Below are 14,299 nucleotides of genomic sequence, written 5' to 3'. Positions count from 1 at the left end.
CTTCTAGCTCTCACAGGTGCAAGGAAAGCCAGTGAATGCGGTTTGGCCCTGATCCCCCTGACTAATAGCCATTTATGGACTTGAACTCCAGGAACTTACCTAATTCTGTTTTTGGTCACCCTCACATCTTCGTACCAAAGGAGTTCTGCAGTTTGTGCGTTGCATGAAGAATTATTTCCTTATGTTTGTTGTAAACCTGCTATCTGTTATTTTTATTTGGTGGCCCTTGGCTTGTGTGTTATGTGAAGGGGTAAATAAGACTTCCTTAGTCATTATCTCCAAACCAGTAAGGATTTTATAGACCTGTGTCTTATCCCCCCCCTTAGTTGTCTCTTTTCCAAGCTGAACACTCCCAGTCTTTTTTAAATCTCTCTTCATAGGAAAGCTGTTCCATACTCCATATCATTTTTGTTGCCCTTCTCTGTACATTTTATAGTTGTAAGGGTCTCTTCTGAGATGGGGTGACCAGAATTTCATGCAGTATTCAATGTGCGGGTGTGCCAGGAATTTAACGTGACATGATGATTTTTTTTTTGCTCTTCTCCTATCCCGGAAGTTGTGTTCGGAGGACTAGCCACAGGGATTATAAGGTCCCTTTTTTGAATGGTAACAGCTAATTTAGGCCCGTCATCATTTTGCATGTGTACTTGGGATTAATATTGCATTATATTGCACTTATTACAGTTTTTCAAACTTCACTACACCACAACCCCTTGACAACAAAAATTACTTCACGACCAGGAAGAGGGGAGTGAAGCCTGAGCCTCATTGCCTCTGATGTGGGAGCCAAACCCTGAGCCCAACAGCTCTGGCCAGGGAGCCAAAGCTGAAGCTCAAGGACTTCAGCCCCAGGCAGGAGGCCTGTAATGTGAGCTCCAGGGCTGAAGCTCTCAGGCTTTGGCCCTGGGCCACAGCAAATATAAGGCAGCTCTGGCGACATCATTAAAGTGGGACATGGCTCACTTTGAAAACAGTTTGAGAGCCTCTGATTTACCAGCACTGACTGTCATCTGCCATTTGCTTTGGCCAGTCGCACCATTTTGCGAGATTCCATTGTAAATATTCCCAGTCTGCTTTGGACTAAACTATCTCGAATACTTTTATATCATCAGTAGACATCGCCAGATCACCATTTACTCCCTTTTCCAGATCATTTCTGATTAACTTGAACAGTACTAGCCGCAGTACAGATCCTTACAGGAGCTCTGCTATTTACCTCTCTCCTCTGTGAAAACTAACCATTGATTTCTGCCTTTCTCCTTGTCACATGATAGCTTATATTTGCCCAAAAGCCTTTGGTGAGGCTTTTTAAAGCCCAAATACATTATATTCATTGAACAATCCTTGTCCATGTTTGTTAACCTCCTCAAAAGAATTCTAAAAGCTGGGTGGGGTATGATTTCACTTTATGAAAGATGTACTGATTTTTCTCCAAAATACCACGTTACTGTCTGTGTATGATAATCCTATCCTTCATTGTATTTTCAGCTAAATTTTCCTGGTAGCGAAGTTATGTTTACTGGCCTATAGTTGCCAGGACTGCATCTGGTGACTTTTAAAAAAATATATATATCAGCAACACGTGTGCTATCTGTCAGTTGTTAGGTAGAGACACTGATTTAAGTGGTAAATTACATACCTAGTTAAGGCTTAGGGAGGTTGTGGCAGTCACGGTATCTGGGGTCAGCCTGCGGCAGTGGGGAAGCCCTCTGCTCCCAGCTACTACACACAGTAGGGAATTCTGGCGCTCTGAACCACAGTGGATGGGGGGAGCTAGAGCCCCTCATTTTGCCACAAATATTTTTAATAAAAGTCATGGACTTACTAGTGTTTAAGATTATCAGTTTGCTCCAAAACCTCCTTTACTGATACCTCACTCTGGGAGGAGTTCCTCAGATTTGTCATTAAAAAGAATGGCTCGGTTGTGGAAATCTCCTTCACATTATTTGCCTCAAAAACTGATGCACGGACTTCATCATTTAGTGTCTCTGCAATGGCTATATCTTCCTTGAATATTCTTTTAGCCCCTTGGTTATCCAGTGGTCCCATGGATTGTTTGGCAGGCTTCCTGCTTCTGATGTACTTTAAAAATCTTTTGTTTGTATCTTTTGTCAGTTACACTTCAAAATCATTTTTGGCTGTCCTAATTACAGTTTTACACTTGACTTGCCAGAGTCTATGCTCCTTTCTGTTTTCCTGTGTGAGATCTGACTTCCAATTTTTAAAGGATCTCTTTTTGTCTTTCTTTAACCAACTCTTTTAGTCTGTTTCGCTGTGGTGGCATTTTTGATGTTCTTACTGGGTTTTCATTTATTTTTATGTTGTGATGGGATGTTCACTCTGCACTTGCCTGGAGAATGTCACAGTAGGCTAAGGAGGATGACAGTTGACCAAACAGACCATAGCTGAGTGGAATCAGGTGGCTGAGCAATCCCCTGACTGAGGAATGAGATGGGCTAGATTTATAAAAGCAAGGAGCAAATTCCAGAAGGGGCTACTGGGAATGTCTGCAGTCACTCCTTGGGAGAAGGGAGATGCACTTGGGTTGGCAAACCCAATGGGAGAAGATAGCACAGGGTTTAGGGAAAAGCAGTAAGATCTATAATGGAATTATGGTTAGAGGGTCCTAAGGTGAAATCTAGCGTAGAAAACGGGCACCAGTTTCCCTGCCAGTTATTGAGGGAGCGGCACTACAAGACAGAGACTGGAAAGGCTGCCTAGGACTGCTGAAGGAAGACCGGTACCCTGGAAGGAAAAAACCTGGAGAATGACCCGGCTGGAGCACTACGTCATTAAGAGACAGCAGCAGCTTGTGAAAGAGAGAGATGCTGCCGACGCAGAGAAGGCATAGGGAGTGCATGTGTACTGGGTGTTGCTCTTGCAAGCCAGTCCCCAGAACTACCAGAAGGTGGCGCTATCCTAGTGGCAAGCTGATCACCCATCACAGAGGTACAGGTATAGTATGAGCCTCTATTATGGCAAACAGCATGTACAAAAAGCAGGGAGGAGAAAGTTCCTCTTGTATACAGCAGTATTACTAGGTATTTATAATCACATTACCCATGTTACATGTTTGGGAGGGTTTTTCAGAATTAGTTGTTAAATCAGCAAAAGAAAGTCACTGAGTCTTACTCTCTTCATCCAAGATGTGGGTGTGGCTATTTTTAATGTGGACAATGGACTACCAATCTCATTGCGTAGGTATCACCTGATAGCTGTAAGCTAGCAAACAGCTTTCAGTCATCAGGGACCTGGATTTGAATCAACATTTTGAGGTAAAATAATAACACTATGTTGATCTTATGCAGCACTTCTCATCTGTAGATCTCAAAGAGCTTTATAAAGGTGGGAATGTCTGATCCTCACTTTATACTTGGGGAAACTTGGGCATAGAGAAAAAGTGACTTGCGCATGGCCTTTTCAAAGGCACCAGATTCAGTTAGTTTTTATAAGTTTTAAAACAAATGGTAATTTCTCTGTGTAGCCTTTGGTCTGGACATAAGGCCAAGAGCAGGAATTACTCCTTTATGCCTTGATTAGGTTTCAGACAGCTCAGGAAACCACCAGTAGTGAAATAAAAAGGAAGAGTTCATGTTTAAGAGCCCTCTACTTACTAAGTAATTCTGCAGTTCACCTCCTACCAGCTGCGTTGTGGAGTAGGTGGCAGAGTTGGAACATTTGTGGCAAACCTGCAGTGGAGCCATCTTCTGTCTCGTGTGGTTCACAAGGCACATGCAAAGGCAAGTTAGTCAGTGGGCTAAGACGACTCATGCCCAGGGGCCCCAGCCAATTGGGGTGTCCCTCTGTTCCATCCTGCTCTGCTCAGCACTCTTGCTGGGGAGCAGGGCTGGGGGCTTGCCCAGTTTCCTTGCCTAGCACACCTGCCAGGGATTAGGGGAAATCTCTGTGCCCTAAACCCATTCCCTGGCAGGTGTGCTGGGTGTGGGACACAGGGCGGGGAAAGTCCCTGCACCCCCACTCAGTCTCCCTAGCAGGAGTGCTGAGGAAGACTGCATGCAGAAGGGGTGGGGAAGGGCTCACACTTGCTCTGGCCCAGGGCCTCTGGGCACAGGCAAGTTATTGCAGATTGGCTGCTTACTAAGCAATAAAACTGAGTTCACCAGAATACCAACACTGTTAGTCTTTAAAGTGCTACATAACTGCTTTTTTGTTTCGATAGAATACAGACGAACACGGCTACCTCTCTGGCACTTCTCCCCCTACATTCAACTCAATCAAAAATTGAACATAAATACTTTTTACTGCTTGTGCTGAAATTAATGTCTGTGTGCTTTATAAGGGAATATTTTGCAGCAACTGGTACCAACTGGAGCATTACTGTTCTCTCAATGTTTAACCGTTCATTTTATTCCACATGGATTGCCTAGCAAAGACCCGCCAAATTGATCCTTCCTCCTCACTGTTGTTCCAAGATCAAAAATTAGGATGAGGCATCATTAACCATACCTACAACCAGCCAACTACTGCTAGGGCAGAAAAGCCTAAAATACAACTCTCTTCAGTTGCAGTTTCATTACTCTAAGTCTTTATATCAGAAGCTATGGTAAAATATAAAAAGTGGTAAAATAAAGGAGAGTCAGATCAGTGCAAGGAAATGCTTTTCATAACTTAAAAATACTGATGGAAGAAGTATGAAAAACATTTAGTTGTGTATCGGTAAGCACTAAAATAAATCCCTTTATGGCCTGAATGTGAGAGACTCTCAAAAACACTTCAGGGATTTAGGATCACAACAACAGTCAATGGGAATTGTGCACCTAAATTCATGAGGCACTTGATTGTTGGAAAGCATTAAAGCTTTAAAAATTGGGGAAAATATTAAAATGATGCATCCCTGAAAGACTTCAAATGATTCCAGCTTTAATAACGAATAGCCATCACAGGGAGCTGCTGCCTCAAGATGCGCATTCAGAACTATGGGGCAAACCTTTCCCTCCCGTTTTGTCAGCTACCCTATTGCAATTAGGGCAGTGTCTTTACTGCAGATGGGGCACTATTAAGAAGTTATATCTATGACCTATGCATGTTATTAAACAGCTGAGAACTTTTCAGGCTTTGAAGGGTATTTGTCTATTGTCTAGCAAACCAGATTTATGTGTAATTGACCATGCCTTCCTGGGAAGAAAGCCACTGGTGTGTGGGAAATGCTGGTGGTAATTTTATTGCAAGAGCAAGAGAACTTCGAACTTAACAAGAAGAGACAGGGGAAGGCCAACTGTGTCCCTGAACAAAAGAGGGCCAAACTTTAATGAACTTGGAAAATGCCATATTTTTGGCGGCAGGGGGCATGGCTGGGCAGAGAGAGAGAGAGATTAAATCAGTGCCAAAATCCTATGATTCCATAGCAAAATGTACTAATACGTTCCCTTCAAAGGGTTTAAAGAATATAACTGGCCGGCAAAGGGGTTTCTTGATACTGAAGTAAACTATCATATGGGTCAAAACAAAATCAGTCAAGTAGCACTTTAAAGACTAACAAAATAATTTATTAAGTGAACTTTCATTAGTCTTTAAAGTGCTACTTGACTGCTTTTTTGTTTTGATAGTATATAGACCAGCACGGCTTTCTCTCTGTTAGTATCATATGGGTGTGTTAATTTACTTCTGATACCATAATAGAAAAATCTTGACATAAGGTTGTTTGATGCACAGAAGCCTTAAGATGTTAGCAATTGTTTCCTGAACATTTGGTGTTTACCTTGATAAGGTGAGGGAAGTCTTAGACCTATGTATGGATTTTTGTGCCATTTACTTTTGATTTGATAGTATTTTTCTCAAATTTTTCTAACACATTCATTTGCTTAAACAGAGGCTTCTATAGAAGTTTATTTTATTTTACTGTTAGTGGGTCAGACTGTTTTGAGAAACTTTGTGGCAGTTAATTATTGAAGCAAAAAATCAAACATTTGACTTTGAGGAGGAACAAACAGGGATAAGAGGCACTCAGTCAAAAAGCACAGAGTAAATCTGATCAAGAGATGTCAAGAAGCTGACTGCAGCTGGTTAAGGAGCATGGGGTGATCATCAGAAATAACAGAAGATGGAACCAAAGGCAAGACAGAATGAATAATTTTCACTTTTTTACCAATCTCAGTTAAAGGCTCCAGAAACTTGTTTCATTTTAAATAATTCAGGCCAAATTGTCAAAAGCTTTTCTAATTGCACATGTAAAGTCTGCAGATGCCTTTATCAGTGCCTGTAAAAAGGCATATTTAGAAACAAACTGATCTGGACAAATGATGATTCTGCTTAGCATGTAGTATTTTGCATGCACAAATGGACATATACCCAAATTTTGTTGGTACAGTTAGGAAAGTTTGAAATTATGGCCTACAACATAAGACAATTGAAGTTCTTTGGGCTAGAACCTGGCACTATGTTTTCCTCAGTTTGTACTGCACCTCATATGATAGTGCCAGGATCTTGATTGGGGCATTTGGGCACTGCCCCAGTGCAAATAAATGTAAGTCAATGAAAACGATATATAAGATATTTGCTTGAATGCCTTAGTTAAAAGTCCTGTGGAACAGCAAGCTGACTTAGCTTACATTTGAGTTGGTTTCCTCAGATGCCATGGGCTTGTTGATGCTGTTTACAAATTTGTTCACATGCTCAAAGTGCTTTGTCATCTCTGTTGCCAAAACCATGTCAATAATAGCCTGGCGCAATGTCCGATAACGGTTCCTGAAAGAGAAAAAAAAAGCCCTACATATTCATGCAGGCCACTGCTAGAGTTAACTGTCTTTTTCCCTGATCACCTCACAACACTCACAAAAAGCATTTAGAGACAGTAATCAAACATAAAAAGAGGTAATTGGAAAGCATTTCAGAACAGTGATGGTAGTTGCATTCACATCAGCAGGGCTTTTAATGGCTTATGGACATTTTATAAAACTTAAAACTAAACCTGTAAAATTGCAAGTCACTCATAAGATGCCAGAATCTCAAAAGGGATGTGGTGAAGGATCTGTCTGAATTAAGCAGGAACAGTAAGATGCCAGGGCATTCAAAGAAATCTTCAGCACTTTTCAGTGCAGTCCCATGGCTGGGGCTGCTGAGGTGCCAGTACTCAGTACTGGCAGGTACTGGTACAAAAAAAAGCACTGCAAATCTTTTAAAATAATGAAAGTTTGGAGTATGTAGGGAATGAAGCTTAGTAAGCAGTACACGGAATTTTTCCAGTGATAGTAACAATATGTTTCAATAACCCTTCTAATTAATCATTCTAGTCAGGTTGGGTTTCTTTAGAGTAATAACCTATTCCACAAAATAATGTGAAATATCTTTACATTTTCAAACATATCATTTGGAATGCTGACACGGGAAAGAAAGTTAAGTTTGTTTTTTTCTTTAAATTATATTGTAGATTTCTAAGTGATTAAGCCTTTTGTGCAAAGTTGCTAAATTACACAAACATGGTATTTTCCAGTGTCCAAAAAGATATCAAATAAGCACAACACGCTAACCTATCAATATTCTTGAAAATGTTGCATTTGTTGTCTTTAGCAGTGAGCTGGAATGCCAGTGCTGTATGGTGGCTTTCTAATACAGCAGTGTCATTATAAAGTACAGCTAATTCACTGCCCGCATTGCACAGGAAAGAGTTGGTCCGGCCTGGATGATCCACGTCATGAACTGTGGCAGCTATTAATGCAGCCACCTCATCTAAACGGTCAAGGCTTCCCTGCAAGAAAAGAGCAAAACTACCATTATTCATCACATAGTAACTAAGCAACCACAATAAAATCTTAAGAACATCACTAGGTAAGTATCTGAGTTCAAATGTAAGTTCTTCAGAACAGAATCCTTCTCCCCATGCAAGAGTCTCTCACCAATGGTCTCTGTAAGCTGTGTGCTTGTGCAGGCACTCATAAGAGATTCAGATGCTGCCCAGCTGATTAGTAGAGTGCCCACAGCTAGGTTTTTTGCTTCTATGGCTGGTGCATATTCGCACACTTTGCAGTGTGCATAAAAATTTATTTCACACAGATGGAAAAAATCTGCACACAGATGAAAAAGAGGAGAGGGAACCTTGCTTCCTACTCACTGAGTGCCAAGAACACCCTCTGGCACTCTCAAAATGGCTTCTTCCAGAAGCTTTCCTACTATGTCTTCAGCACAGTGACTTCTCTGCCCCTTCTTCTGTTGGAGCTGTTGTACCATGCACTGGTAAGCACCTGCAGCAGGATTTCTAGTTTGTGTTTTGCAATGCACTGTGTACAGTTACAGTGCCGTTTACAGACCAAAATACCCATGATATGCAATTTCTATTGAATTAAATACTGTATTTCTGCCATCAACTTAACTAAATTGAGACCTAGCAGTCCTATTTAAGAATTTAATTTCTGCATCCGTCTTGCAGCTGATTTTGACCATATGCCTACAATAATATATTTTGGGTTAAAGAAAGCAGATAACCAAATACTAAGTTTCTCCTTTTCCTAGTAAAATGGCTGAAGAAGCCTTTTTTCGAAGCGTAAACATGGATTGCTTTGTAATTGCTTCAGCTTCATTTCTGTGAATAAAGCAAGGGATGGGCAGGTCATTTTAACTAGCTTCTAACATTCAGTTTCCAAAAATGACCTTGTAGAAAAAAAAATAATGCCAATACCATTATTGGTTGTTCTCCTGATCAGTATTCTTTGTATTCTACAGGATAAATCTAGGTTGCATTCCTTATTGCTGTTCCCTGAAACCCCCCATCCCAGACAAGCTTCAGTAAAATTTTCGAGAGATTAGGAAACAGAAAAGAGGTTTCTGCTGTTGCTAATGAAGAATGTGATCCTGAAACACCTATTTAATTTCCTTGCTCATGTTAATTACTTTACAGAGTTCAAAGAAATTACTCATGTCAGATTTCCAGTCTAAAGCCAACATGGGAAGTAGGAGCATTAGCTACTGTGAAAATGTTCAGCTCCATCACATGACTGTCAAGTCACAAATACATTATTTGTAACACAAGGCTGTCATGGGCACATCTGTTAAAGAATATTCTGATTAGTCTGAAAGTGTGTTTATTGAAGGGGTCAAAGTAAAGAATTCACAGTGCAGTTGTACCTTCACTCTCTCCTTGCCAAGGAAGAACGCAGTAGCATGTAAAACATCTGCTGCATGTGTGGAGTTGTGGTATGAGTTGGAGGCGTGGTAGTTGGCTTCGATCACCTGCAGCCAGGCTCGCAGCATTGCTTCTGAACAGTTTAAAAATTCACAGACCCCAAACCGGGCAAAAACCTTTAATCCCAAATAAACTAGTGGCCTGGAAAACAAGTAAGACAAGTAGAAAAAACAATCACAGGCATGCAAACAAATTAACAATTTCTAGAAACTCTCTCATGTGCATCACTTCTCCAGTTTGGCACCTTTCCATTTTTTAAAACAAGTGTAAATAGTATATTTAGTACATCACATGATGATCATTCTTTGAGGTTGTGGTCAAACCAGTTAGTTGACTACCTATTCTGCCACTCTTTCAGACTTTATTTAAATATGTTATGAAAAGCATCGCAGAGCATTAATCAGTAAAGCCCTGTGTGGATACAAAATTTGTATCTGCATCCACATCCACAAAAACGAGCCATCGATGTTCACATTCACCTCCATGGATATAATGTTATTTGGCATTTTTCTTAAAACCCCAGCCCGTTGTCCTCTGATGATGCAACAATCTGATCTGATGATGCAAAAGGTCTAATCTTCATGGGCTTCGAGAAAAAACCTGAAAACGTGACCCAAGTGCATCTTTGCAGCTCAAAACCCAGTGGCAAATAAACGTTACCCTGCTATTTTAAAAAAATAATCTCATTTTGGCATGGGTGTGTGCATGTTTTCTGATTTAGGATTTTTTAAAAGCCTGAGGCTGGTAATATGGATTTTCAACACCACTCTGAGCAGCTTGGAGACCAAAACCATCCAAGCCTATATGGACAATGTTCCGCACTGATGAGCTGTCAGACACAAATTGTATGTGTCTTGAGAGCTCAGGACCATCTTTGGGGGGCGGAGGGGCGGTAAAGCATGGGATTCCCATACCCTGTTCAGCCAATTATCAGTTTCTTAAATTTAGTAGATAAAGTCATAGCAGGACCCAATTATGAGACGTTAAAGCCTGGCAAGCACAAATCAGACATAAATCACAAGCTTTTAACAGGGGTGGGAGGAACAAACTATCAAGGGAAATGCTGGATAATTCATCTCTTCACATCTCAAATCAAGCCTGTATGCCGATTGTAATAACTGGGGCCTGACATACTGATCCCAGGCATAAGCCTAAGTATGGGAACGTGGATTAAAATTTTATAGAATGTCACCTTAGCATATAACAAGAAACACTGATGGGAAAAGAAACGAAAAGGAGACAGACTGAATTAATCCAAACCAAGAGGCTAACTGATATAACTCAAGGACTGTGCTGTGAACAAGAGAAGGGAACAGAAACTCATTAATGGACCAAACTTGGAGCTGGAAATTAGATCGAACTGGTGAACAAGGGGTCTTTCACCCATTGCTTCCTTTTGGTAGGAGACAAGATAACTGACGAGGAAAGAATCCTGTAGGCTGGTGGGTGCTGAGAGGAAGAGGAGACTAACAGGGTGAGGTGTCTGTACCTTTAGCATGGGGACACTGACTCTTTCCAGCCAGTTGCACTTTATTTCTGGAAACAGCACATTGACCTGTGTGAGTATTGTCAATCTGCAAACAATGAGGAAGATTTCTCAGAGGCCTGCTGAAAGGCCTAAGACAAAATACACAGTGAAAGACACAGGGTTCCTTTGTACTGCAATTCACTTGAGAGCTTCATTTACAAGTGTGTACAGAAAACAAATACCTTTTATTTGTAACAGCTTCCAGCTCAAAAATATTGAAGTCCCAGCTTTCCTCATTATCAAGTAACTGTGCAATGCAAGGTGGAACATCATTGACGGTAATTGGCACTGAAAGGTGACTATGGCTTTGATTCATGTCTGCCAAAATGGAATTTGGAAATTAAATTAATTATGATTCTTACAACTTAATTTCTTCTAAGGATCCTGCAGATGAAATAAAGTCCTTCTGAATAAACCAAATTTAGAATAACTTCAGATACTGTAGCTTTATGTAAGTTTAGACAAAAACCAAGAAGAGCAAAGAAATTAAATGATAACTTTATGGTCCTACTTGTTTCGTTAACATTTTTATTTTTAATTCTTTCCTAGTCTAGTTTCTACATCTCTCAGATACATGATGTTGATTATTTGAACTTGCTTTGGTTCCAGACTGGTGATGTTCTAACTCTTGCTCTGAAATTTGGAAATGGCTGTCCCCATAAAGACAATAGAACTGCAAACACTTTAAATTCTAAATCAACGTTTGCACCCAATACAACGTAACAAAGGCAGAAGAAGTTTAAGATGAAAACTTACTCTTAGAAAATACGTACTCATTTCCTGACAGTCTTCTCAAGCCATCCTGAAAAAGATGCTATAAGTTGTAGAAAACCATTATTAAGTATAAAAAAATACTTCATACAATTTCTTCATTGGAACTCAACCTGGGTCTCTCAAATACTGTGGTTATGTTTTAGTCAGTCCCTCAAGCATCACAGCTGTTTTAAGTCTTCCAATAAAGAGCTTGTGGTAATCACCAAGTGACTTAGATGCTTCAACTCCACTTCCTTGGAACTGGAAAGTTCGATTGAAGTGGTGACTGCTACTTTAAGCGTTTGTCTACACTTGCCCCCAACTTCGAAGGTGGCATGGTAATCAGGGTGATGGGAGATTACTAATGAAGTGCTGCCGTGAATATGCAGCACTTCATTAGGCTAATTCTCCCCCATGGCACCTGTGAAATGCCCACAGCTACATGCATGCCAGCACTTTGAAGTCTGACACACTGAAATTGCCGTGGGGGAGATTAGCCTAATGAAGCGCTGCATATTCACTGTAGCACTTTGTTAGTAATCTCCAGTCACCCCAATTACCAGGTCCCCTTCAAAGTTGGGGGCAAGTGTAGACAAGCCTGAAGATTTCTTTTTTAATGACTCTGGTCTAAAGCAGGGACACTCAGGCTACATCCACACTACAAGTGTCTGTCAACAAAAATTGTCGACAGAGTGCATCTACGCACAAAGCAGATTGATGGAGCAATCTGCTCTGTCAACAGAGAGCAGCCAGACTGCCCTGCCCTCTGTTGATAGAATGGCTGACGCAAGCTCGCAAACAGGGCTGCCAGGTGAACTAGAAGCCCTCTTTGTCGACAGAAGTGTCTTCACTGCACTTCTGTCAGCAGAACTCTGTTGACAGTGTTATTCCTCACATTTTTGAGGGATAACACTGTCAAGACAGATGAAGAGTTCTACTGAGACTCTGTCAACAGAACACTTTGTATGTAGATGCTCCCTGAGTTATGTAGACAGAAGGCCCCTTCTGTCAACAAAATTCTCTAGTGTAGACATAGCCTCAGACTATTAAATACCACTGGTAGAACATCTCCAGAAAGGGTATTTGTTGATCAAATAACCTATTGGTTTCTTCTGATGTCCTTCCCCTGACTGACTTTAATTAAAATTAGCAAAGTTTCCCTTGTTTTACATTTCAGTTATACTAGTTCCACAAGTGACCCATGCGGGGGCTGCAGGCAAGCATTTGTAGGAAGAGGGTTTCAGATATTCTATTATGAAAATCCAGTCCAGGTTTTGTGCGCAGGGCAATCTGGGCATGGTAAAAGGATTGAAACAAGGGCTCCTTAGCAGCTCACACTTCAGTTTTACAGTAACAAAGAGGAAGCCGTGCTAGTCTACACACTATCAAAACAAAAAGCAGTCAAGTAGCACTTTAAAGACTAGCAAAATGGTTTATTAGGTGAGCTTTCGTAGGACAGACCCACTTCTTCAGACCATAGCCAGACCAGAACAGACTCAATATTTAAGGCACAGAGAACCAAAAACAGTAAGCAAGGAGGACAAATCAGAAAAAGATAATCAAGGTGAGCAAATCAGAGAGCAGAGGGGTGGGGGGGGAAGGTCAAGAATTAGACTGAGCCAAGTATGCAGACAAGCCCCTATAGTGACTCAGAAAGTTCCCATCATGATTTAAACCATGTGTTAATGTGCCAAATTTGAATATAAAAGCCAGCTCAGATGTTTCTCTTTCTAAAACAGTGCGATAATTCCTTTTCAGTAACACACATACCTTGAGGTCATTGACAGAATGCCCCATTCCATTAAAATGTTGACTAACTGGTTTGTGGATCTGGAGTGTTTTGATGTCTGTTTTGTGCCCGTTGACCCTTTGTCTAAGGGAGTTAGAAGTCTGTCCAATATACAAAGCATCTGGGCATTGTTGGCACATTGACTGCTTTCAGGTTTTACAGTTCTTGCATAGGTCACTGACTGTGCCGGGGTATAATAATTCTGTCAGGCCTGCTGACAGATGGGGGCGAAGGGGCCAGTTGCCCCGGGGGCCAGCATTTCAAAGGAGCCCGGAGGTCCAGCCACCGCTGCTGGTGCTTCATCAGTGTCCAGAGCTCCAGGCCCCTTTGAATCGCCACAGCAGCAATGCTGTGCATGGCTGCGTGGGGGGCAGTGCCACAGGAGGCCCAGTCCCACCCCTTCTGCCTTTGGCCCCTCCCCTTCTGGGGCACGGAGCTAGGCTCTCCCTCTCACCTTGCCCCGGGACCTGCGGCGGCTGTTGACACTGCTGACTGTAGTGCAGCAACTGGACAACTCTTTCTTAAAAGCTTTCAGTAAATTGGAGTAGTACAGATTAGCCAGGTAATCCAGAGAAATAGTTTTCAATTGAATTAAAGAGCCATTCAGGTAAGAGCAGCCAGGTATCCAAGAAAAGCAAGAAGGGTCCATATTATACTGGCTAGATGACTATCTTTATGCTTATTGATGCCTCTCAGTCTGACTTCACTGGTGTGGCCAAAATGCAAGACAAGTAAAGCTGAACTGTAATCACAGTTCCCCACGAGGTCCCAGCACCCTGATGAGCCCTGAGTCAGTCAGCTGGATGCAGGGATTCTCTAGCCCCAGTGGTGGAAGGAAGAAAAAGTGGTGTGTCAGATCAGTGAGCTCAGGTGTCTAAATTTTCTTTTCTTACTCACAGTCATCAGACCTCCAACAAGGTCACTTGTGTGAGGATCTTCATCTTTGGTACCTAGCTGAGGGGAGTAAAGTTCTGTTGTCCGTAAGATTTCCAAAACTCTGTCCAAAGCCTCTGCTACCGTGACAGGACTGTTCTCCTGGGCAGTATTGATGATGTTAATAACCTGAAAGGCAGGGGGAGGAGGGAAGGAAGAG

At 41.6% G+C, this 14,299-nt stretch overlaps 1 protein-coding gene across 2 annotated transcripts in view; it reads right to left on the bottom strand.

The window, feature by feature from the left end:
• The window catches only part of PDE8B (phosphodiesterase 8B), a 117,892-nt gene that overhangs the window by 4,028 nt on the left and 99,565 nt on the right, over nucleotides 1-14,299 (bottom strand). Inside the window, exons 14-19 of one of the 2 annotated variants that reach the window (XM_074994247.1) lie at nucleotides 14,104-14,268; nucleotides 11,421-11,478; nucleotides 10,847-10,982; nucleotides 9,079-9,277; nucleotides 7,488-7,705; nucleotides 6,570-6,705 (exon numbers count right to left, since the gene is read on the bottom strand). In XM_074994247.1, coding sequence (XP_074850348.1) covers nucleotides 6,570-6,705; nucleotides 7,488-7,705; nucleotides 9,079-9,277; nucleotides 10,847-10,982; nucleotides 11,421-11,478; nucleotides 14,104-14,268 — 912 coding nt within the window. The remainder of the gene's footprint in view (nucleotides 1-6,569; nucleotides 6,706-7,487; nucleotides 7,706-9,078; nucleotides 9,278-10,846; nucleotides 10,983-11,420; nucleotides 11,479-14,103; nucleotides 14,269-14,299) is intronic. The other variant, XM_074994248.1, reaches the window with a different exon arrangement.

This window comes from Carettochelys insculpta, chromosome 5, assembly GCF_033958435.1.
Source record: "Carettochelys insculpta isolate YL-2023 chromosome 5, ASM3395843v1, whole genome shotgun sequence".
NCBI lineage: Eukaryota > Metazoa > Chordata > Testudines > Carettochelyidae > Carettochelys > Carettochelys insculpta.
Note: the sequence above shows the minus strand (reverse complement) of the source record. Positions and strands in the feature narration are given on the sequence as shown.